This window comes from Pygocentrus nattereri, chromosome 17 (assembly GCF_015220715.1).
Source record: "Pygocentrus nattereri isolate fPygNat1 chromosome 17, fPygNat1.pri, whole genome shotgun sequence".
In the NCBI taxonomy this organism is placed as follows: Eukaryota; Metazoa; Chordata; class Actinopteri; order Characiformes; family Serrasalmidae; genus Pygocentrus; species Pygocentrus nattereri.
The window spans coordinates 18,828,893-18,852,685 of record NC_051227.1 but is presented as its reverse complement, the minus strand read 5'-3'; the positions used below and the strand labels follow the sequence as shown (position 1 = coordinate 18,852,685).

Sequence of the window (23,793 nt, the reverse complement as noted above, 5' to 3'; positions counted from 1 at the left end):
TATTGTGCTACCTACTACCACCCACTGGCAAAGATGGGTGTTTAATGAATTAGTCAGCCAACGCTTTGGCACAGGCGCAGACACTCAACAACGCCAAATAATTTATAGTGACTAAATATTTTTTGACCAATTAAGTGAAACTGTACAATTTCCTACGGCACACCTAACAATCTATGGGTACAGTGGTTGAAAATCAGACCAAAACACAACACATGGACAAAACTGGTAGTGGCCAATTGTGACACAAGGAACATCATAGAACTAGAAGTGTCCTTCAAGGAAATCTGGGTGAAAATAAACAAGACTAGAATTACTTCTAGGTGAAACAAGATTTAAAAATACTCCTAAATGGCTACAGAAAGCAATTATTTTTAGTGAAGTCCCATTCAGCGGGTTCTGTCATTTGAAAGATTAAGTTATTGAACTGAAAGTATGATTAGAATTAATACGGACTCTACGTTGATATTTCTACTGTTCAAATGTCTATTTTTTTTTTTTTTGGGGGGGTGTAGTTGATTGAGAATGGGCACGGTGGCGTGGTGGGTAGCGCTGTCGCCTCACAGCAAGGAGGGCCTGGGTTCGATTCCCCGGCCAGGTGACAGGGGTCCTCTCTGTGTGGAGTTTGAATGTTCTCCCCGTGTCTGCGTGGGTTTCCTCCGGGTTCTCCGATTTCCTCCCACAGTCCAAAGACATGCAGTCAGGCCAATTGAACCTGTTACATTGCCCCTAGGTGTGAATGACCGTCTGTGTCTGTCTGTGTGCCCTGTGATGGACTGGCGACCTGTCCAGGGTGTATCCTGCCTTCCACCCGAAGACTGCTGGGATAGGCTCCAGCACCCCCCGCGACCCTGACAGAGAAGCGGCTTAGAAAATGGATGGATTGAGAATGACCAAAGATATTCTACATCCCTTAAGTTTCTCCACAAGAACTGATGTTGCACTGAAGTTCTGCTGAATCTCCAACTTCATATTTCTCTCTGGTTGACAACTGCATGATCCAAACACTGCTAAATGCAACAGCTTGGAAGCAAGAAGTATTCATATTTCACAAGTAATTCACCAAAAAATCTAATTTGCCCTTTGCTCCATATGTAGTCAATTGGCCAAAGAATGAGGGAAATCTTGCTAACAAGTAATGGAAGTCTGTGCCACTCAAAAAGGAATTTTCTATTTTTACTATATTAGCTTTTTAGCTCCTCATGGTGTCAAACCAAAGAAGCCAATCTTGGGCACTAAACATGTCTTGGCCGATGGCCTATGTTTGCTGTAAAGAAAAAACAAATCAAGTTAAAACTGATTATTATTATTATTATTATTATTATTATTATTATTATTATTATCAGCATTGTTACTTACTTTTTTTTTTCTGGTGAAATGTTCATTTAAAAAGTCACATTAAGAGAAAATCTGATTTGACTATTTTATTTTAAGTTACAGCTAAAATAAATCTTATCAAATTCTTTACAACAATCAAATCAAAGTGAGGATTATAGAGAATAACAGCATTCTTACCCCATAGAGACACAAGCATGAAAAACATCAGAAGTCTCATTCTGTTACAGTCTCAGCTCTTGAATTTACTGTCACTGGTAACCGCTTACAGGTTGCAAAAAAACCACACTCTCTTCTCCTGGTGACGTACAGTGCAAAAATGCAATGCTGGCAAAAAGATGTGCGAGTACCCTTAAGTCAGAAAAAGCCTCAAGCAAGTCTAGGCCATAACCTGGCCAATGTTTTGCCCTCATGTCTCAAGACAGATCTGGGCCACCTCTGGCAGAAATGTGGGAGTGCTGCCTACCACAAATTGGCAAACAGGCCTTCCCTGAAAAAGACGTCATCTAGATGGCTCCATGTCTTCCTGTATATATTGTCCAGCATTAATGTGCACTAATACATCCCTCCCATACCATCACAGATGCTGGCTTTTAAATTCTGCACTGATAAGAAGCCAGATGGCCCTTTCCTGTTTAGCTCAGATGACATGGTATCCATGGTTTCCAAAAAGAATAAATAATTTAGATTTTTGACTTTTTTTTTTTTTTTTCCACTTTGTTGTAGTTCATCTTAAATGAACTCAAGCCCAGGGAAGGCAACAGTGTTTCTGGATCTTGTTTATATGAGGTTTCTTCTTTGCATGGTAGTTTTAACATGCATGTGTGGATGCAGTGATGAACTGTGTTCACAGATTATGCTTTTTGGAAGTTTTCCTGAGCCCTTGCAGTGATTTCCACTACAGAATCATGTCTGTCTCTAATACAGAACCGCCTGAGGCCCTTAAGATCATTGCCAGCCGCTACTGGTTTTCAGGCTTGTCCCTTGCATACTGAGATTTGTCTGAATTCTCTAAATCTTTTAATGATATGTACCACAGATGATGAAAGATGAAATTCTTTGCTATTTTACATTGAGAAACATTGTTCTCAAACCATTGGCACTATTTGCCCAGGCAGTCTTTCAGAGTGGTAAACTCTTCCCCATCTTCACTTCTGAAAGACTCATGTTACTGACCTGTTGCCAGTCATGAGATGTTCCACCAGGTATTTGTTTGTAGCATAAGACAACTTTAAGTCTTTTGTTGCCCCTTTCCCAACATTTTTAAAATGTGTTGCTTCCATCAAATTCAAAATGACCACATAATAAAAAACAAACAAACAAACAAAACAATAAAAGCCTTGAGTTTCAATATGTAATGTTGTGGTGTGTGTTTTTTTGGTTTTTTTTTAAATATAGAGTTTAAATTATTTAATCATTGCATTCTGGTTTTATTTATATTGCACAGTGATGTATTACCCAATTTCCTGAGGGGGGGGAAGGGGTATACAAGTTATATGCAAGTTAAAACATAAAAGAATGTTTAGTTATTAGTAAATGTAAGTTCGTAATGCATAAGCTGTACTACTGTTCCACTGGACTAGTCTTCATTACCTTTACAACTACTACCAGCCAATAACAATATATAAATAAAAGTAACACTTTTCATGCTGGTGGCAGCTTACAGTGCTTTACAGACAGGTGATAAAAGTTATACAAGAAATCATTAGTATTTAATTAGAATCAGAAGAAAATATAAGATCAAATTACAAGATGAACACCACATACATTTTTAATTAAATGCTGAATTGGAGATGTTTTTCGATGCTTCTTAAAAGTGAGCACTGAGCTTGACTGTCTAATAAAAGATGTAAATGACCAGGTCATAATAATAATTATAAAGAACTGATATGACGATGAATTATTATAAAAAAACAGTAAGAATTTTTAAAACACCATCACTGAGTGCTTTAAGTAAATGAATATTTTAGGATTTTCACATCTGAATGTTGAATGTACTGTCTGTGTCTGTCAGTGAGCATCCTATATAGCATAATTTTCATTATTGCAGGATCAGCTGCAAGAGCTTCCTGCCTTGCAAGGATAATTAGGTGCTACATATGTAATCTTGTCATATTTTAGAACATTTATAGGGCAAACACATTCAATATTATTTCATATAAATATTTTACCCATTAATAATGAATTATTCATTACTTGTTTACTTATAATAAAGAGTAGCTTAAAATATAAATCACTTTACTTGAAACACTCAGCGACCAGTGACCAGGCTATGAAGTTGGTCATGTTTTATGGTGAGATGATATGTATACACTCTCCTTGATTTGTCATAAGTGCCTCAAGCAGTTGGTCATGGCTCAGATTACATCTTTACTGTAACCCCACAAGTAAGCCCACTGCAAAACAAAATGGCCACTAAGGATGCCATAACCTCTGCCTTTCAGTTGACCTTACAGCACTTGGTCACCAAGGACACTAATGTAAAAATGTTGATGACTGAATTCAGTTAAGCATTCAACACCATCATACCCCAGACATAACAATCAACAGACTCCACTCACTCGGAGTGGGTAGGTGGGTTAGTTAGTTATTTAGTTAGTTAAAGGTCAGATCCATGAGGTTTTTTTGCATCTAAATAAAACAAAAACAGTCCACATCAGAAGAGCTTGCTAAATAAAACTGGTATTAGATGAATAATTTACTTGAACTTTATTCATTTGATAATCACAAATTAAAATGAAGTCACAATCACACCTTAAACAAGACATAAAACAACCTCATCAAGACAAAAGGAGGAATAAGACACGGAATCACAATATATCATTAATCAGTAGACAGACATGCATGAATAAATCTCATTTCAATTTCATTTTATATGATTGAAAGATAAATTATATCTTGCATAATAGCAGTTTGCTGTTAAAAAAAAACTAGTCATTTGCAGTGGTGATTTTACCATTTAGTGTTGGCGATGCTGTGTTTTTATTTATGAACCATTTTTTTTTACTACTGAAAAACAAAAAAAAAGGCAGGGAACAGAATATTATGAGCAGAGTGTCACTTTCTACATGCAAGCTTCACATGTGGTGACACCTGGTCTACTCTATCTGGAACTCTCAGGGAAAGATTTCACATTTGTCAAAACAGTAAGGAATGCAGTTTATCTTTGAATTTGTATCTCTGATCAGACATCAGATCTCGCTTGGGTACTGTTGCTCTGACCTCCCTGCAGAGTTTGAAGCTCTTCAAGCTGAGTTGCTAAATGAATAAATCAGAAAATGAAAACATCAAAATATTGTTCAAAGTTTAAGAAATTATTATGGTATCATGTTCTATGAATGCCATGTTTGCAAGCATCTATTAACACATTCATAACATGTGATAATGCATTCATAGGGCTAATTATGCATTATGAGTTAACATAATACATTATAAGTACTGTTCATAACGAATTATAAGAGGATATGTGTGTGCGCGTGTGTGTGCGTGCGTGTGCGTGCGTGTGTGTGTGTATTAGCCCCGCCCCCTGTTACGGAGAAAGGCTGCTTCACTACACCTCCCGTTCGACCCAGTTCATTCCATATATATCAATGTTTATAGTATATGTATCAATGTTCATTCCATATATCTCAGTAGACCAAAGATTCATATATATGGAATAAACATTGCTATACACTCACCGGCCACTTTATTAGGTACAAAGTAAAAGGTTGGACCTCCTTTGCCTTCAGAACTGCCTTAATTCTTCATGTCATACTTTCAACAAGGTGGTGGAAACATTCCTCAGAGATTTTGGTTGGTTATTTGAGTTACTGTTGATTTTCTATCATCTGGACCCAGTCTGCCCATTCTCCTCTGACCTCTCACATCAACAAGGCATTTTCGTCCACACAACTGACCGCTCACTGGATATTTTCTCTGTTTCAGACCATTCTCTGTAAACCCTAGAGATGGTTGAACGTGAAAATCCCAGTAGATCAGCAGTTTCTGAAATACTCAGACCAGCTGATCTGCCAGATCAGTCTGGCATCAACAACCACGCCACGTTCAAAGTCACTTAAATCACCTTTCTTCCCCCATTCTGATGCTCGGTCTGCACTTCAGCAAGTTGTCTTGATCACCTCTACATGCCTAAATGCATTGAGTTGCGGCCATGTGATTGGCTGATTTAACTATTTGTGGTAATAAGCAATTGAAAATAAAATGTACCTAATAAAGTGGCTGGTGCGTGTGTGTTGAATGAACATTGATATATATATACACTGACTGTTTGTCATTATTTAATGTAGTTATGTTGTTCTTCAGTTACTGTGTGTGTGTGTGTGTGTGTGTGTGTGTGTGTTTACTGTGTCATTTTGTATCCAGCTCAGAGTTAGTGAGAGTGTGTTTTGTGTTTGTTGACCATCAGAAGAAAGAGTAGCGCTAGGAATGGCCTATCTCAATTTTCAGTTGATTTCAAGTGGCATTGTTTTCCTTTGCTCTCAATAAAAGAGCATTTTTCAAACAGAAATTATGGCACTTGGCACTAACTTAACACTGCATTACTGTACTGTATGGTGCCATGGAGTGAAGGGTTCCAGCGCTTGACATTAGAACCGGCCAGGGAACAATTTACAATGACGTTGTTCTACTATCTCGCCTCTCCCTCTCATAAATGAACTTTGTATTTGTCTTTACACTCTCCTGGGCACTGACAGTATAACATGTTATTAACACTACTTTTAATGCAATTTATTTTCAAATCATAACGTATAATAAACATGGCTATGAAGTGTAATTAATTTTTATACATATTTATAACCATGCCTATGCCTTATGAATGCATCACATGTTATAAATGCGTTTATAGACCTTTATAAACATGACATGTAAAGAAAGTGTTACCATTATTATTTTCTAATTCAGAAGTGTCTTAGTAGGGACGAAGAGATGGAAAAGGCAAATACTTTAATGGACATTTCATTGCTCATTCAAGAATTCCATAGATGCATATTAAGTATATAAATCTCTGACCTCATGACAATTTGATTTGCATACAATTCTAAAAATTATTTTTAAAATAAATATACTTTATTAAACGATCCCTCCCTAATTATTAAAATAATGTTTCTGTAGAGATGATAAAGAAGTTGCATTACTTTGCATGGAGAAAAAAGAACACACTAAAATGTGGTGAGCACACTGCTGTGAGTTACTCTGTAAAACCTGAAATAGTGATTTAAAAGTCAGAGGCACCAGGCCATAGTTGGTGGGAGTATTTCTGACCATCATATGTCCTTACATATTGTCACACACAGAAACTCAAAAATACTAACAGCAGGTCATGTAGGGGAGAACAGAGTGAAAGGACACTGCACACTTTTATTCCCTATGGGTTCACCCCAAGACCACATATGTAATAGAAATGTGTAAGGGGTGAACAGTGTGAAGGCACTGAAAATGGGTTATTTTATATGTTTGTAAACATTGAAAATGGGTACCACAGACCTGAACACCACACAAGGGTTAATAGCAAATGCCTATTGGTAATAATCTATACCCATAATGAGTGTGTGTAATCTTTTACTTAAAGCTTGCAAAGATGTAATGCAACACATTATGACTTTTCCCTTCCAGATAGCTATCTATACTCTGTAGTTAGACACTGACAGTCAATGAGAATTTGTTCCCAGTATAATGTCTTTTTTATTTATTTTGTGCAAACCCAATGCCAAAGAACTATACTGATATATGGTAATGTCATCAGATTACATGACTAGCATCTTTAAAATTGTATCGTTGTACGAAGCTTGGCTTTAGCAGCTCCTACATAAAAAATAACAGTTGTGACACTGTAATACGTTGATGTGGATGATGGACCTTTACATGGAAGCAAAAAGAAACTGTTGGTTTAAAGTTCTAACATCACTAGATTCAGGGTTTCCTCGGCCCATGTGATTTTGCATAGCACTAATAGTACTGTATTAATTTGGTCTTACCTCCAGGGGGTTGATTTTGATTGTTCTGAAAGGAAAAAGATGAATTTGTCATTTTAGAGGTAGGTGTTCAGAAATATTAAGCAATTTTTTATACATCAAGAATTAATATTGCATTGCACAAAATGTTTGATATGCAGTTGCACAACAAACAAAAGTACCAAATCAAATTGATTGTTTCATGAATTAAATCAGAAGACTGAGTACTAACCTGTGCTCTCTTGAGTTTTATGCAGATCACTACAAACATCTGTAAAATGAAAAACATATTGTCATTCATGCAAGGGAGAAGACTGCCTTTTAGAATGTGGGAAGAAATTGCAGTAAATCTGAGCTATCATGAAATTATATTTATTGCTGTGGAAATAGAACATTTTTACACTCTGGAATATTTTAGTAGTCATGTCAGCTACTGCTCGCTGTTTTCTTTGAGCTTACATTCACTTGATTTATCTATGACAGCGTTTTAGGGCCACTGTTAATACTCGAGAATAAAGTTGTACTATTTTGAGAAAAAAGTTGTAATATCTTGAGGAAAAAAGGTAGGAATATTTAGACAGAAAAGTAACATTTTGAAGAAAAAAATCTTGGGAATATGACATTAAAGTGGCATTAATATCAGAAAATCATAATTATGATTTTTTTACCCTTAAAAATATTATGACTTTTTCTCAAAATATCACTTTCACGCTCAAACTTTAATTATGCTCTTCTATGACATACATATAACTCAACCAGCATGCATGGAAGTCCCTGTAGTTACAAAATAATAAGGCTTAGTATGTAATAAACCTGGGATTTTCAGGGGTTAACTCGTCCTTCTCTCACTTTCCTGTGTTTTCAGGCCCTTTAAAAAAAAAAAAAAAAGTCACTATCCAACAACAGTCTTCTATCTGTCTATGTAAAGCAAAATTCTAATAGCTGTAGCCAGTTTTCTCATTGGAAGAATGTGATGATATATATATATATATATATATATATATATATATATATATATATATATATAATAAATAATATGTAGGTATGTATGTACGTGTGTGTGTGTGTAATTTTATTTATATATATATATATATATATATATATATACACTGTTTAAAAAAATAAAGGGCCACTGTTAATACTCGAGAATAAAGTTGTACTATTTTGAGAAAATAACACAAAATAACACATCCTAGATCTGAATGAATGAAATATTCTCATTGAATACTTTGTTCTGTACAAAGTTGAATGTGCTGACAACAAAATCACACAAAAATCATCAATGGAAATCAAATTTATTAACCAGTGGAGGTCTGCATTTGGAGTCACACAAAAAATTAAAGTGGAAAAACACACGACAGGCTGATCCAACTGTGATGTCCTTAAAACAAGTCAAAATGAGGCTCAGTATTGTGTGTGGCCTCCACATGCCTGTATGACCTCCCTACAATGCCTGGGCATGCTCCTGATGAGGTGGCGGATGGTCTCCTGAGGTATCTCCTCCCAGACCTGGACTAAAGCATCCGCCAACTCCTGGACAGTCTGTGGTGCAACGTGGCGTTGGTGGATGGAGCGAGATATGATGTCCCAGATGTGCTCAATCGGATTCAGGTCTGGGGAACGGGCGGGCCAGTCCATAGCTTCAATGCCTTCATCTTGCAGGAACTGCTGACACACTCCAGCCACATGAGGTCTAGCATTGTCCTGCATTAGGAGGAACCCAGGGCCAACCGCACCAGCATATGGTCTCACAAGGGGTCTGAGGATATCATCTCCGTACCTAATAGTAATCAGACTACCTCTGGCGAGCACATGGAGGACTGTGAGGCCCTCCAAAGAAATGCCACCCCACACCATTACTGACCTACTGCCAAACCGGTCATGCTGAAGGATGTTGCAGGCAGCAGATCGCTCTCCACGGCATCTCCAGACTCTGTCATGTCTGTCACATGTGCTCAGTGTGAACCTGCTTTCATCTGTGAAGAGCACAGGGCGGCAGTGGCGAATTTGCCAATCCTGGTGTTCTCTGGCAAATGCCAAGCGTCCTGCACGGTGTTGGGCTGTGAGCACAACCCCCATCTGTGGACGTCGGGCCCTCATACCATCCTCATGGAGTCGGTTTCTAACCGTTTGTGCAGACACATGCACCTTTGTGGCCTGCTGGAGTTCATTTTGCAGGGCTCTGGCAGTGCTCCTCCTGTTTCTCCTTGCACAAAGGCGGAGGTAGCGGTCCTGCTGCTGGGTTGTTGCCCTCCTACGGCCTCCTCCACGTCTCCTGGTGTACTGGCCTGTCTCCTGGTAGTGCCTCCAGCCTCTGGACGCTACGCTGACAGACACAGCAAACCTTCTTGCCACAGCTCGCATTGATGTGCCATCCTGGATGAGCTGCACTACCTGAGTCACTTGTGTGGGTTGTAGAGTCCGTCTCATGATACCATGAGTGTGAAAGCACCACCAACATTCAAAAGTGACCAAAGCATCAGCCAGAAAGCAGAAAGGTACTGAGAAGTGGTCTGTGGTCCCCACCTGCAGAACCACTCCTTTATTGAGTGTGTCTTGCTAATTGCCAATCATTTCCACCTGTTGTCTATTCCATTTGCACAACAGCTGTGAAACTGATTGTCAATAAGTGTTGCTTCCTAAGTGGACAGTTTGATTTCACAGAACTTTGATTTACTTGGAGTTATATTGTGTTGTTTAAGTGTTCCCTTTATTTTTTTTGAGCAGTATATATATCTCAAAGTATGTTTTTTTCTTCATCACACAATTACAGGAAGAAATGATCAGTGTCAATGTTTCAACAAACTCAACTTAAACACACAGAGACATCATGTAGGATGAGGTCAAATATTAAGAGAGTTTTACAGATCTATGGATTAAATGTAGATGTATTAATGTGAGGACGTTGAAATGCTGATCATTTCTTCTTGTAATTGTGTGATGGTCTCTAACATCAGCTCTTGACCATCAGCAGAACCATCATGCGCCGATTGCTGTGAAGAGGAGCTGCAGTTTCCTTATAACCCCCCAAATCAGACCTGATGAGCGTCTCTGTTCATCTCAAAGAACATCCATCCATCCATCCATCCATCCATCCATCCATCCATCCATCCATCCATCCATCCATCATCTTCTGCTTCTTTGGGGTTCGGGTCACGGGGGCAGCATCCTAAGCAATGAGGCCCAGACCTCCCTTTCCCTAGCCACTTCCACTAGCTCTCCAAGGGGGATTCTGAGGCGCTCCCAGGCCAGCTGGGCGCTATAGTCACGCCAGCGTGTCCTGGGTCTTCCCCGGGGTCTCCTCCCAGGTGGACTTGCCGGTGACACCTCCCGAGGGAGGCGTCCAGGAGGCATCCTAACCAGATGCCCGAACCACCTCAGCTGGCTCCTCTCGACGTGAAGAAGCAGCGGCTCTACTCCGAGTCCCTGACCGAACTTCTCACCCTATCTGTAAGGGAGAGTCCAGACACCCTGCGCAGTAAACTCATTTCGGCTGCTTGTATTCGCGATCTTATTCTTTCGGTCATTACCCAAAGCTCATGACCATAAGTGAGGGTGGGAACGTAGATCGACCGGTAAATCGAGAGCCTTGCCTTATGGCTCAGCTCTTTCTTTACCACAACAGACCGATAAAGAGCCCGCATCACTGCTGACCCAGCACCAATCCGCCTGTCAATCTCCCGCTCCCTTGTACCATCACTCGTGAACAAGACCCCGAGATACTTGAACTCCTCCACTTGAGGCAAGAGCCTATCCCTGACCCAGAGTGGGCTCTCCACCCTTCTCCGCCTGAGAACCATGGTCTCGGATTTAGAGGTACTGATTCTCATCCCGGCTGCTTCACACTCGGCAGCAAACCGATCCAGCGAAAGCTGAAGTTCGCGGCCTGATGTCCCCAATAGGACCACATCATCTGCAAACAGCAGCGATGTGACCCTGAGGTCACCAAACCGGACACCCTCCATCCCCTGACTGCACCTAGAAATTCTATCCATAAAAATTATGAATAGAATCGGTAACAAAGGGCAGCCCTGACGGAGTCCAACTCTCACTGGGAACGAGTCTGACTTACTACCAGCTATGTGAACCAAACTCCAGCTTTGTTTGTACAGGGCCTGAATGGCTCGTAGCAAAGAGCCATGTACCCCGTACTCCCGAAACACCTCCCACAGAATACCCCGGGGAATACAGTCGAATGCCTTCTCCAGATCCACAAAGCACATGTGGACTGGTTGGGCAAACTCCCATGAACCTTCCAGAATCCTGGAGAGGGTGAAGAGTTGGTCCAGTGTTCCACGCCCAGGGCGGAACCCACACTGCTCCTCCTGGATCCGAGGTTCGACTATAAGCCGGACTCTCTTCTCCAGCACCCCTGCATAGACCTTACCAGGGAGGCTGAGGAGGGTGATTCCCCTGTAGTTGGAACACACCCTCCGGTCCCCTTTTTAAAAAAGAGACCTTACCAGGTCTCATATTGTAGAGAACTCAAAGAAAATTTTACCAGAATCAATCTTTGTTATTCAGTTTCAGTAAAAATCTAGTAAAATCTTTTGTTTCTCCATTACATAGGTGTCACTGAAATTACTTGGCATATGCTAAGTTGATTTACTTACAGCAAGTAATAATATCCCATTGATTGCGATGCTTGAGATACATCCAGGATTTAGTGTGTCTGAAAAAAAGATATAATTAGATGATGACTAATTTTGAATGGCGTTAATGGTTATATACCAGTTTACCGTTTACATGTTTATAAAGATTGTATATTCAGAAAGACAAAGACTTGAATGTATTTATGGTTCTCCGACAGTTTGTAAATATTTTCCGCAGAGCATAACAGAAATCAATGCATTCACTGATTAATAATTAGTCAGAAAGTCAATGAGGAACAAATTAATGCTATGCATTAACCAGCATAAGATTACATTACTTACCATTGACTAATGCATGTACTCATGAATGAAGATGAAGGGTAATGAAGGCTTTCTTTAACATATGAATTAATCAGGAATTAATGTGTGAATTAGAAGGCCCATTCATTTTCACACTGTTACATGTTCTGTATATATAATATACATACAGTACTGTGTGAAAGTTTTAGGCATCTAAGTTTTAAACAATTTACCTCAGCAGTGAGTTTATCATAATATACATTAGAATAAAGTCATAATCATAATTCAAATAAACATAAAATCAATAAAAAGTAACAAGAATTTCTTGGGTCCATATTTTTCCTTGACACCTTCACAGCCACCACAGAGACTTGTTAATATCATCAGTTACATCATGAACACAATTTACTGAAGCACTGATTGGTCAAGCCAGGAGCTGCTGTTTAACTACATATAATACTGTAATACTGGGCTTCCTCGAGGAGAGGCTTGAAAATGGTTAAACAAACACACTAACATGCAGAAAATCAATATTTATTATATAAGCCTAAGACTTTCGCACAGTACTCTGTGTGTGTACATACATAAAAGCAAAGTATGTTTTTTCCTTCTCCTGTAAAGTTGTGATTTTGTAGATTTTTATTCTGGATTTTGGAGGTTTTATTCTGACATTATATATATATATATATATATATATATATATATATATATATATATATATATATATATATATATATATATATATATTAGTTAATTGAACTTCTAGTAGTAAAAGTAAATTAACTATCTGTTATCCTCATTACTTGAAACCTTTTTATTAAGATTGCATTATTTGTTGCAGTGTTTGGTATTGCCTAGTTGTCTAGTGTCTAGTAAAGCACAATGTGCATAATGTGGTGTCCCAAGATGGGAGTGGAAACCCCTGAATGAAGGAACAGTCACTGCAGGAAAAGTCACTGCACTGTTTACATCAATTAACTAATTTCTATAAGTACTGTGGTAAGTGTAGGATAAACTGTTCCATCAGGAGGCATTGTGTATCTACTTAGGACTTAAATGGTGTCATGTGTAAGTTTTAGTTTTATTAAATAAACAGTGACATTAGGTATGTAGAAACAGACTAGGTAACAAAAAATAAATGCAATAAAGTGAAGATCTGACACACACACACACACACACACAAAGGGCTCCTTATACAGCACGATTAAGCAGACACATATGGACAAGGAGACCTGACACAGGCAGGATGGCGCTACAGGAAAAAAAAACTGGTGACTTTGATAGACACAGCAATCCAGAACTGTGCCCAAAGGGATCTTGTGACATTGACCTTCTTCATTTATTATACATGCAATAGTAATACAGAGTAATTTAATCTTATGCTTGTTAATACAACTTATTTGATCTGATTAATGACTTATTACTTTTGAATTATTCATTAGTAAATGCATTAATTTCTATCAGACCATGAACTCTTGCTACAGTGTTATTATTATTATTATTATTATTATTATTATTATTATTATTATTATTAATCATTATTTATTAGTATTATCATTATCATTGTTAATAATAATAATAATAATAATAATAATAATAATAATAATAATAATAATAATGTTGCTGTTGATGTGGCACCAGAAACATAGATTATTGATGTTGATTATTCTGAATTAATCTATAATGATTAGCAAAAATTTAATATGTAAGAAGCAAATTAGCCTTTCATGAGTTTCTCTCAAGTTTATTAATCAGTGTTTATTTTATTTATTTTATCACCTGTTGTTGTGTTATCACATGATTGATCCTTTTCCATACGGCTGTAACCTGCAAGAAATTGAAAAACTGATGAAGGAATGTAATTTCTATAACTAGTATAATTATTACCATTAATATTTCATGATGGGCTGATCAACAGTATCGGTCCATGATGACCTATGGTCACTGTAACAATACATAGATTAAAGAAAAAACGGTGACCAATAAAAAAATAAGATAATCATACCTCTAATCTCTGACCCATTGTTCTGCTCTAGAAAAACAAACAAACAAACAAACAAAAAAAGAAAAAATAAATAAACACCACAAGCGTGACAGTCTTTAAAGTTAACAAAAGCATTAGCTTACTTTGTAGTCAACTTAAAAGGGGACAATTATGTTTTGTTTTGTTTTTTTCTTCTTTGCAGGTAAATGGTCTGCAAAATAGAAAGCTCAAAGTTCACGGCATAGGGAGTAACTTAAATTCACAGAAACCTTTTCTCAGCTGCCTGAAACGCCTTGGGGGAATCCCAGCCTTTTTACTTTCTTACAAGATGACGCAATCTCATAACACAATCCTTATTGCCCTCCTACTGGCAAGCTTGGCACGTCCTTATACAACACACAGGTTGGGAAATGTTTGTTTTGGAGACTTGTCAAGAAGATGCTGACCTGACTTTCAGGATGAGATTCTGACTGATATGGCAGAACTGAATCTATTGAAAAAAATAGCCATAGTGGAGTTTACAGCTGCTCTGGAGAGAAGGGTCTGTCTGCAGACTGCAAGACAGGGGTGGAACATGTAGGGGTGGATATTCCACATGTAGGGGAAGAACCGCTCCAGTTTGAACACAGTGGGTGTACTGACCAATCAGAGCATGCTGGGCTCATCAGGAGTCGGGGCTTAAAGACAGGCAATCTAATGGAGAGTTTCAGACAGAGTGTGAAGAGAGACGTATAGTATGAGAAAAGTAATTGTTTTTGTTGACTTGTTTTGTAGTAGACCCCAAAAACAACATTATGAACACTGAAAATGAGCATAATATGTCCCCTTTTGCTGGTCATCATGACAAACCTAAACTTTTTCAAGTGTACTGAAAAGCTAAACAAAACTAGTAGAAAACTATTAATTCTTCATTATACCTCATTATCTATTAGTTATTAGGTCTCAGCTGTGCGTGTATTATATCCCAATGCAATTCGTCTGTAAGACAAGTGGTTATGGAAGACTGTACAAATGGCTGCCTGATCTCTCAATATAGTCAACAGCAGAACAATTATGCTAACTAGTTTTTCTAAGATATAATCAAAGCATGGCAAGAAGTTCAAAGTTGGGGAAAATAGAAATTTTCTTTTGTCATCAGCAACATTGGCATTCAAGCCCATGTTTACTTATTTAATTTAGAGGTGCATCTGTTAATCAACAGTTTGGTTCAAGGTGGTGTTCCAGCAAGTAAAAGCATAAAAGATAATAAATATTTTAATAAACACATAATAAACATGTGTGCTAATTTGGTCTTGCTAATGAGGGTCAGGAAGCCAGAAACTACAGCAATTTAAAAGTAAGACTAGATATTATAGTAAATCTGCAGTTAGATTAACCTTATCTTTGTCATGATGGATTATAAACCAACTTGAAAAAATAAAAACACATTATTATGAGGAGTAATGGCACATGATACATATTCAGTGCATTACACTACATTTACAGTGGTAGCATTGTTTGCCATTTGATTAAATTCATAGTCCTAGAATTCCTGCATGTTGTAATAATTATTTTAGAAATTAATAATAATAATAATAATATTGTTATTTTGACAGTACCTAAGAAGAAAAGTGACCGACTACGAATTAATGTAACCATGTAACATAGCAGGTCAAACAATGATTGTCCTACAGTAAATGAATATTGTATACAATTTAATTTATATAGGCACAGCAGGTCATTGCTTCATTTCTAGTTTCTGTTGCATTTCATGCACATAACAATTTTTTTTGTGAATTTAATGAATTTTGTAAATGTGGCCACAACACAAGTGAATCAGTAGCCAATCAGAATGTTAGTAACTCATCGGTGCTCTCCTATTTGGGTGCTTCTTATCAAAGGTTTACAATTATCATGTAATGTCTTCAACAAAAATGTAAGAGTGGAGTTAACAGTTAGCCAAGCATTGGCGAAGTGCTGTTACACAATCACAGAGACTTTTGTTTACAGCTCAGTGTGCATGCAGTGTGTCTTCAGTCATGCAGCCGCTCTGGTTTAGCTTACAGGGGCAGTGCAATATGGGGTAAATTGTATAGATAAGTTACTGTAATTTATGACAACCATTCATTTTGTGGTTCCTATACTCTTAACATACTTGAGCCAGCACATAAAGAACCTGTGGATAGTTCTCCAGGACCAGATCCAGAACCCCTGATGTACATGCTGATTTGAAGACTGGGTCAGAAAATGTCTGTAGTGCTGTAAATTCATTGCTATGTGAAAAGTACAGTTGTGAAATACTTTGAATGATCAACATACCTGCAGGCGTTATTGTGCAGTTTAGTTGTTCCGTCAAGTTCCATTTTGGGTGTGCTTTGATACATTGGCTTACTGAAGGAAAAGGAATGAGGCAGAATGATCATTTTAATTTCAACAAAGCTGTTGCCTGAATATCTAAAAAAAAAAGTGAAAGTAATTTGTGATGTTAAAGGCAATGACACTTATTCATCAAAGTTGAATGATTGTAAAATTACCATATGCAAATTTTGAAAAGCATCAAAAACAAAGCAAAGCAATCACATCTGATCAGAATGGCCCTTAAATTACATATGGTGAAATCTAATCATCAAATAAGACCACACAAATGTCAGCATTTCATTATTCATCGATCTCATCTTTGACACGTTGGTATGAGGAAACTCACACATGGCTATAATAAGAGTAAATTTGAGTATGCACTTTAAAGAAGGCTTATTTACATTACCAAAGTAATAATAATAAAACATCTTTTACAAAAAATGTGACATACTGGTTTCTTTCAAATCATGTCACCATGGTCTCACATTGTTTGATGACATTATAAATACAATAAATTGTTACATTATCAGTTATTTTATCATTTATTGTCATTGTTATTATTAGTAAATAACTAAATCCAAAAAAGTGGAATGGTTAATATATTCCTATATTGTATGTAAATTTCATGATGAATGGACTGCAAAAAACTCTGGTTCCATTCACTTACATTAAAAATAAAGTATGTTTTTCCTTCTCTGTAAAGTTATCATTTGGAGATCATTTGTCCAGACAACAGCGATATGTTTTATTTATTAGAGGGGCTCAATTATCATTAGCAATATCAGTGATATAAATAACATTTAAAACAGTGATGTTTTAGAATAATAACTTTTCATACATGGGAATTAATAATTAAAAAGGCAGGTGACAGTTAGTTTGTCATGTAATTCTTAAATGTGAATCAGAAGACATTAGTTCATTAGTCCTTAAGTGTAACAGTAAACACTTGTAGAAGACCTCAATACAGTGCTCATGTTATTTGCATGGTTTGTCTGTTATATCACACAAAGTCTGATTAAAATATTTAGGAGTATGATAAAACATAAAAGCAAAGCTTAAAACCTAAATTCACTGAAAATCTATCCCAAAACCTTCAGGTGATTGGCATCCCTCTGTCAAGGACTCCCAATATGCTACATCACTCAACCAGAACTAAACACAATATTGCAGGTGGGGAGAAATGACAAAAACGCTCTATCAGGGGTATCCAATCTTATCCACAAAAGGCCATTGTGGCTGCAGGTTTTCACTCCAAATATGCTAAATTGATTACCCTTGTTTAATCAGTTGGTCTTAGGCCCAATCCCATTTCATCCCTTGCCCTTACTACTTAGCCCTTAGCCCTCTGTTTTACATATGCATGTCTAGGGGTAGGGGTGTCCCAATTTTTGTTGAGCTAGTGGGGTACGGAGAAACAGAGGTTTTTCAGATACTCCAAACATGGATGCTATGCTATGAGGAAAAAATGAAAAATCGTTAAGATGGCTGCGTGAGCGACCAAAGAAACCCACAAATGTGAGAATGTTCTCCATTAAAAAATAAGGATAACCAGTGTTTTATCTTAGTTTAGTGTTGTTTTGATGTATTATTTCAGTTTTCTTCACAACATGCATAAAAAAGCGTTGATAGTAAGCTAATGTTTCAGTAATAATCCAGCTAACTTTCCCGTTCTACCTTAAATAGTTTGACGTCTGTAGCACCAGAATGTAACTGCTGCTCCATTTAAGGAGGAATGGGAAAACTCTAACAAGAAGCTGGTGAATAGTTGATTTCAGCTTCGTATCACCAAAGAATTAGTGGTGGGTGATAATACATAATTGCCTTATAGCCCGCTTGGAAAGCATTATCATTATTATTATTACAAGATCACAAAATGTTCTCATTATAGGAAAATAACCCTTATCTTTTGTACATTTGCATAAATTCTAATAATACATTGATATTTGCTTTTAGAAACAAAACCTACCATCATGCTTAAGAGTACATCTTGCATCATTGATATCCATAAATTGTTGACTGGGATTCCAGTGGCATGCTTTTGGAGTCGCACAGACATGCTTTTCATTTCCACATGCCACGTCAAGTACACATTCAATTCCATATTTATTGTTAACTAAAATAGATAAAAATAGAAACATTTAAATATAACTTTCAACAGTGTACATTACCTTTTACTCACCTAGATTTTCAGGTCTACATATATATACACTGCTCAAAAGAATAAAGGGAACACTTAAACAACACAATATAACTCCAAGTAAAACTGTCCACTTAGGAAGCAACACTGATTGACAATCAAGTTCACCGCTGTTGTGCAAATGGAAAAGACAACAGGTGGAAATTATTGGCAATTAGCAAAACACACTCAATAAAGGAGTGGTTCTGCAGGTGGGGACCACAGACCACTTCTCAGTACCTTTCTGCTTTCTGGCTGATGTTTCGGTCACTTTTGAATGTTGGTGGTGCTTTCACACTCGTGGTAGCCTGAGACAGACTCTACAACCCACACAAGTGGCTCAGGTAGTGCAGCTCATCCAGGACGGCACATCAATGCGAGCTGTGGCAAGAAGGTTTGCTGTGTCTGTCAGCATAGTGTCCAGAGGCTGGAGGCACTACCAGGAGACAGGCCAGTACACCAGGAGACGTGGAGGAGGCCGTAGGAGGGCAACAACCCAGCAGGAGGGCCGCTACTTCCGCCTTTGTGCAAGGAGGAATAGGAGGAGCACTGCCAGAGCCCTGCAAAATGACCTCCAGCAGGCCACAAATGTACATGTGTCTGCACAAACGGTTAGAAACTCCATGAGGATGGTATGAGGGCCCGACGTCCACAGATGGGGGTTGTGCTCACAGCCCAACACCGTGCAGGACGCTTGGCATTTGCCAGAGAACACCAGGATTGGCAAATTCGCCACTGGCGCCCTGTGCTCTTCACAGATGAAAGCAGGTTCACACTGAGCACATGTGACAGATGTGACAGTGTGGAGATGCCGTGGAGAGCGATCTGCTGCCTGCAACATCCTTCAGCATGACCGGCTTGGCAGTGGGTCAGTAATGGTGTGGAGTGGCATTTCTTTGGAGGGCCTCACAGTCCTCCATGTGCTCGCCAGAGGTAGCCTGACTGCCCTTAGATACCGAGATGAGATCCTCAGACCCCTTGTGAGACCATATGCTGGTGCGGTTGGCCCTGGGTTCCTCCTAATGCAGGACAATTAGGAGTTAGACCTCATGTGGCTGGAGTGTGTCAGCAGTTCCTGCAAGATGAAGGTATTGAAACTATGGACTGGCCCGCCCGTTCCCCAGACCTGAATCTGATTGAGCACATCTGGGACATCATGTCTCGCTCCATCCACCAACGCCACGTTGTACCACAGACTGTCCAGGAGTTGGCGGATGCTTTAGTCCAGGTCTGGGAGGAGATACCTCAGGAGACCATCCGCCACCTCATCAGGAGCATGCCCAGGTGTTGTAGGGAGGTCATACAGGCACATGGAGGCCACACACAATACTGAGCCTCATTTTGACTTGTTTTAAGGACATTACATCAAAGTTGGATCAGCCTGTAGTGTGTTTCCACTTTAATTTTGTGTGTGACTCCAAATCCAGGCCTCCATTGGTTAATAAATTTGATTTCCATTGATGATGTTTGTGTGATTTTGTTGTCAGCACATTCAACTTTGTACAGAACAAAGTATTCAATGAGAATATTTCATTCATTCAGATCTAGGATGTGTTATTTGAGTGTTCCCTTAATTTTTTTGAGCAGTGTGTGTGTGTATATATATATATATATATATATATATATATATATAAAATGTATGTATGTACACACATGTACACAAACACACATGGGCCTATCTCAATTTGTCACAAAGGTTGCAGAGTATAAGAAGATGCTTAAAATATAAGGCACGTCAGCAAGTCAGTTGAGCCAAGACTAAATAACACATTTCTCTTATGATTTTTTTTTCTTTTTTTTTTTAATCCTGTTTCATAGCCACTTTGCATCTGTAAACATCACATCTCGTTTTTGGTAATTTTCAACATTTAATATAAAACACTTTTGAGAGGTTTGACTTAGGAATTTGTATAAAACAGGTGCCTGTTTACTCTTCATGTCATTAACATTGTACTACATTTAAAAATGTATTTTATTTAAAATAAATCTTTTGTCACAGAGATTTTGGTCACTGGTGTTATCAGGACTCTTGTCTTACATTTTAACGATGTATTTTCAGCTCTGTTAAAACTGCTTCTTTGGGTCAAGGCTCATCAGACAGGAAGCATCTCAAGGCATGAGAAAGCAAATCACATTCACGCACTCTTTCATTAATTTATTAATGATTTTGTTTAATAACTTCGATGTGTCATAGCTGTTGTGTTTTAATGGCTGTGTAATTACAATTTTGTCAAAATAATGACAAAATATAATTTCATTAATGGTTTTAAATAGCTGCACAAGGTCACCTGGCCACCAATGAGTCAGCCAATTTACAAGATCCTCACTTTATACACCATATTCATACAACACCATGATATGTAAAATATCTTTGGAATAAAGCTCTCCTTGTTGCATATATGAAAATAGGAGGTGTTAATAGACAAGAGATGGCTCTCTCTCAGCACACTCAGAGAGCTGTAAGGCCTAAGTTGTCTCTTGTGTTTGCATTATTGTGATGAAGTCAAAGCAGTGCATTTGTTTCAGGAAGAGAGTTCAAAAACAGACAAACAAACAAAAGGTGTCGGAGGGTATATTTTTCCTTGGGTTGAAAATACAAGCACAGTTTTTTGGTAAGTGTAAATTTCAGTGCTGGTACCTTGAGCTTGTAAGGATCAGTAATATCTATTTACAATACAATAACCAATCCACGTACCTTTAGTGACTTTGCAGTTTAAAAGACCATTTAAATAGTCTGGAAACGTTTCTTGGAATCCACAGTCTTTACTTGAGCTGCAGAAGCTCTCAGCTCTTAGTACATCATTTTCAATGCAGTACATTTGTAAGGCTGGGGAATCAGATATGTAAATACAAGCACAGGTATCGAATTCTGTTTCACCTATTAACAAGCATTGAGCATAGTAACAGAAATATGCACTAAAGTTGATATAGTAAATCATGAGGAGTAGGAATAGCTGCAAGATTTCTATCATGGTAACTAATAGAAAAAAAAAACTTACTCGAACATGTCAGTAAGTCAACTTTCCAACTGCAAGAATCGTCCTGAAGGCATGCTATTGTTGTTTCATTGGTTTCATAATCACAAAGTATTGACTGATGCTGTTGAAAACCTAAAATTAATATATATATATATATATATATATATATATATATATATATATATATATATATATATATATGTATTAGTAGTGACAGTATTGTCAATAAAGACCCTTATTTACACCAAACACAGTATGTCTCTCTTCCTCTGATAGCCTCAAATTACTAGTCAAAGATTAGACACTTGGAAAACTTAACTTTATCAGTTAACTATCTGTAAAGCCAGCTCTGTGAATCATAAAGCATTAATTAGATGTATTATCTAGTCCCTCTTCAATGGTGATGTGGCCAAAAGGTTTCCACAATCCTGGCCTTGCAATGCACTTATCTGCCCTTACGATGACGCACAATTCAGAATTTAAAAAATGAGAATTGCTGAGGACTGAATGAATTACAAAAAAAGAAAAAATTTGCATTATTATACTGTAAAAATGGCTTACCGGACTGAATAAGAAAAGGCTGAGCCAGGAATATCAGTGATATCAAATACTGCAATCCCATTGTCTACAGAAAGTGAAAGCATATATAAACATAAGGTAATCAAATGTGAAAAGCCTTTTATTTATCACTATTACATCAGTATTCACTACTATAAAATGGCATGTTTCCTGCTAAAGTTCTTTTGAATTTCAAGTATATTTGCTTCCAGTTGCCTGGAGAGAAGAAATTATGAACCTGCTGGGGATTTTATACACCTCGCTGTCACAGCGGGTTGAGAACAGTCTGCTAACCAAAAGCATTCGGCAATAGTGGTCACTCAGGTCAGAAACCATTCATGTATGACTTGAGGCTGACCAAATATCAACAGATGAGCTACAACCTCTGTCTGGGTGGAGAGCTACAAAGTAATAGAGAGTCCAGTAAGTACACAGCATCTTAGAACTCCAGCAACACAACTGTGCCTGTACCAGCCCTGATAAGTTCTGCTTCTCTGTCTGTTTCCTCGACCTCACATATTGGCTCTCATTTATTTACAACACATGGAATTCAGAAATACACTATAATTGAGCATTAAAATGTGTACAAAAAAAAAGTATATTCATTAATATTATTACATATGGAGGTCTGCTTGTGACATCCCATAGAAGTAAAAGGCCACGACTTAGTAAGGCGTGGGAATTAGAGTGCCTTATTAAGCTGTGCTCAAAGCTTAATTTTATCATTCCAATGCCCTACTAACTTGTAGCCATTCATTTGGATCTCTATATCTTTTTCCTGATGTGTCCTGAGCTCTAAATATGGCATTAGAAATTTACACATCACTGCTGTCAGAACAAAACCGCACATCTCCAAAATGATGGAACCAGACTTTTTGGCCAAGCAATTTTGGGTCTTTTCTTTTGGTCCATTCATCATGAAACTTACACACAATGTAAAGAGCAACAGGCATTTTCAAATTATGTGAAAAATTAAAAACGACAAAAATGGAGATACAAGGTTTTTGTTCCAACAGCATCATTATGCATATATTATTACCATTAAAAAAATGTCATTAGTCTCATGCCCTTTAACATATACCTCAGAGGATTTAACATTTATATATATATATAAATGTACATATATACAAAGCAGGCAAAAACTTAAGGAAATACATTTGGGTCAATAAAAATTCAGTTAGTTTTTTTTTTTTTTACATGACACTGTAACTGTTTACCCCGCCCTTGCTATTACCCTCTTCAAAACATCATGATTATAGATAATATCAAGTCTTAACTTATTTACTACATTTGTTTCAATTATTCAGCCTATTCTTATTCAAGGAATCAAACAAATTTCTTTAAGAAACACAGGCTTACCTCCGTGGTTTTACAGTGAGATCTACACATGAATAAAGAAAGAGAAAGTTGCTTGCGGTGTCTAACATCCATGTGGACTCCACCCCTAGAATTTCCATTTGATTATTGTGGACGAAACCAGTCCTGCGTGTTTGTTGATGCAAAACAAATGAGACGAGTAGATCAGACTGAAGTGAAACAAACGGTTTTATTACAGAATTCTGGAGAGGTTACAAACAGAGAG

General features: G+C 37.6%; 1 protein-coding gene across 3 annotated transcripts; it reads right to left on the bottom strand.

The window, feature by feature from the left end:
• Positions 1 to 4,024: 4,024 nt before the first annotated feature.
• Positions 4,025 to 23,792, bottom strand: LOC108441373. 3 transcript variants are annotated; one of them, XR_001858933.2, is made up of 13 exons: positions 23,571 to 23,792; positions 22,215 to 22,278; positions 21,675 to 21,785; positions 21,371 to 21,502; positions 18,466 to 18,612; positions 16,461 to 16,532; positions 14,184 to 14,210; positions 13,958 to 14,005; positions 11,900 to 11,958; positions 8,100 to 8,154; positions 7,519 to 7,557; positions 7,311 to 7,335; positions 4,566 to 4,590 (listed from the first exon to the last, which is right to left on the bottom strand). XR_001858933.2 is itself a non-coding variant. In XM_017720858.2 (12 exons), exons 1-12 carry the CDS (start codon positions 23,640 to 23,642, stop codon positions 4,517 to 4,519), a joined length of 870 nt encoding a protein of 289 aa, XP_017576347.1. In that variant the 5' UTR covers positions 23,643 to 23,788; the 3' UTR covers positions 4,025 to 4,516. The 3 variants fall into 3 exon arrangements, 2 of the variants coding, with proteins under 2 accessions (XP_017576347.1, XP_017576348.1); XM_017720858.2 differs by lacking the exon at positions 8,100 to 8,154 and having other exon boundaries at positions 4,025 to 4,590; positions 23,571 to 23,788; XM_017720859.2 differs by lacking the exons at positions 8,100 to 8,154; positions 18,466 to 18,612; positions 21,371 to 21,502; positions 21,675 to 21,785 and having other exon boundaries at positions 4,025 to 4,590; positions 23,571 to 23,791.
• Position 23,793: the final 1 nt, after the last annotated feature.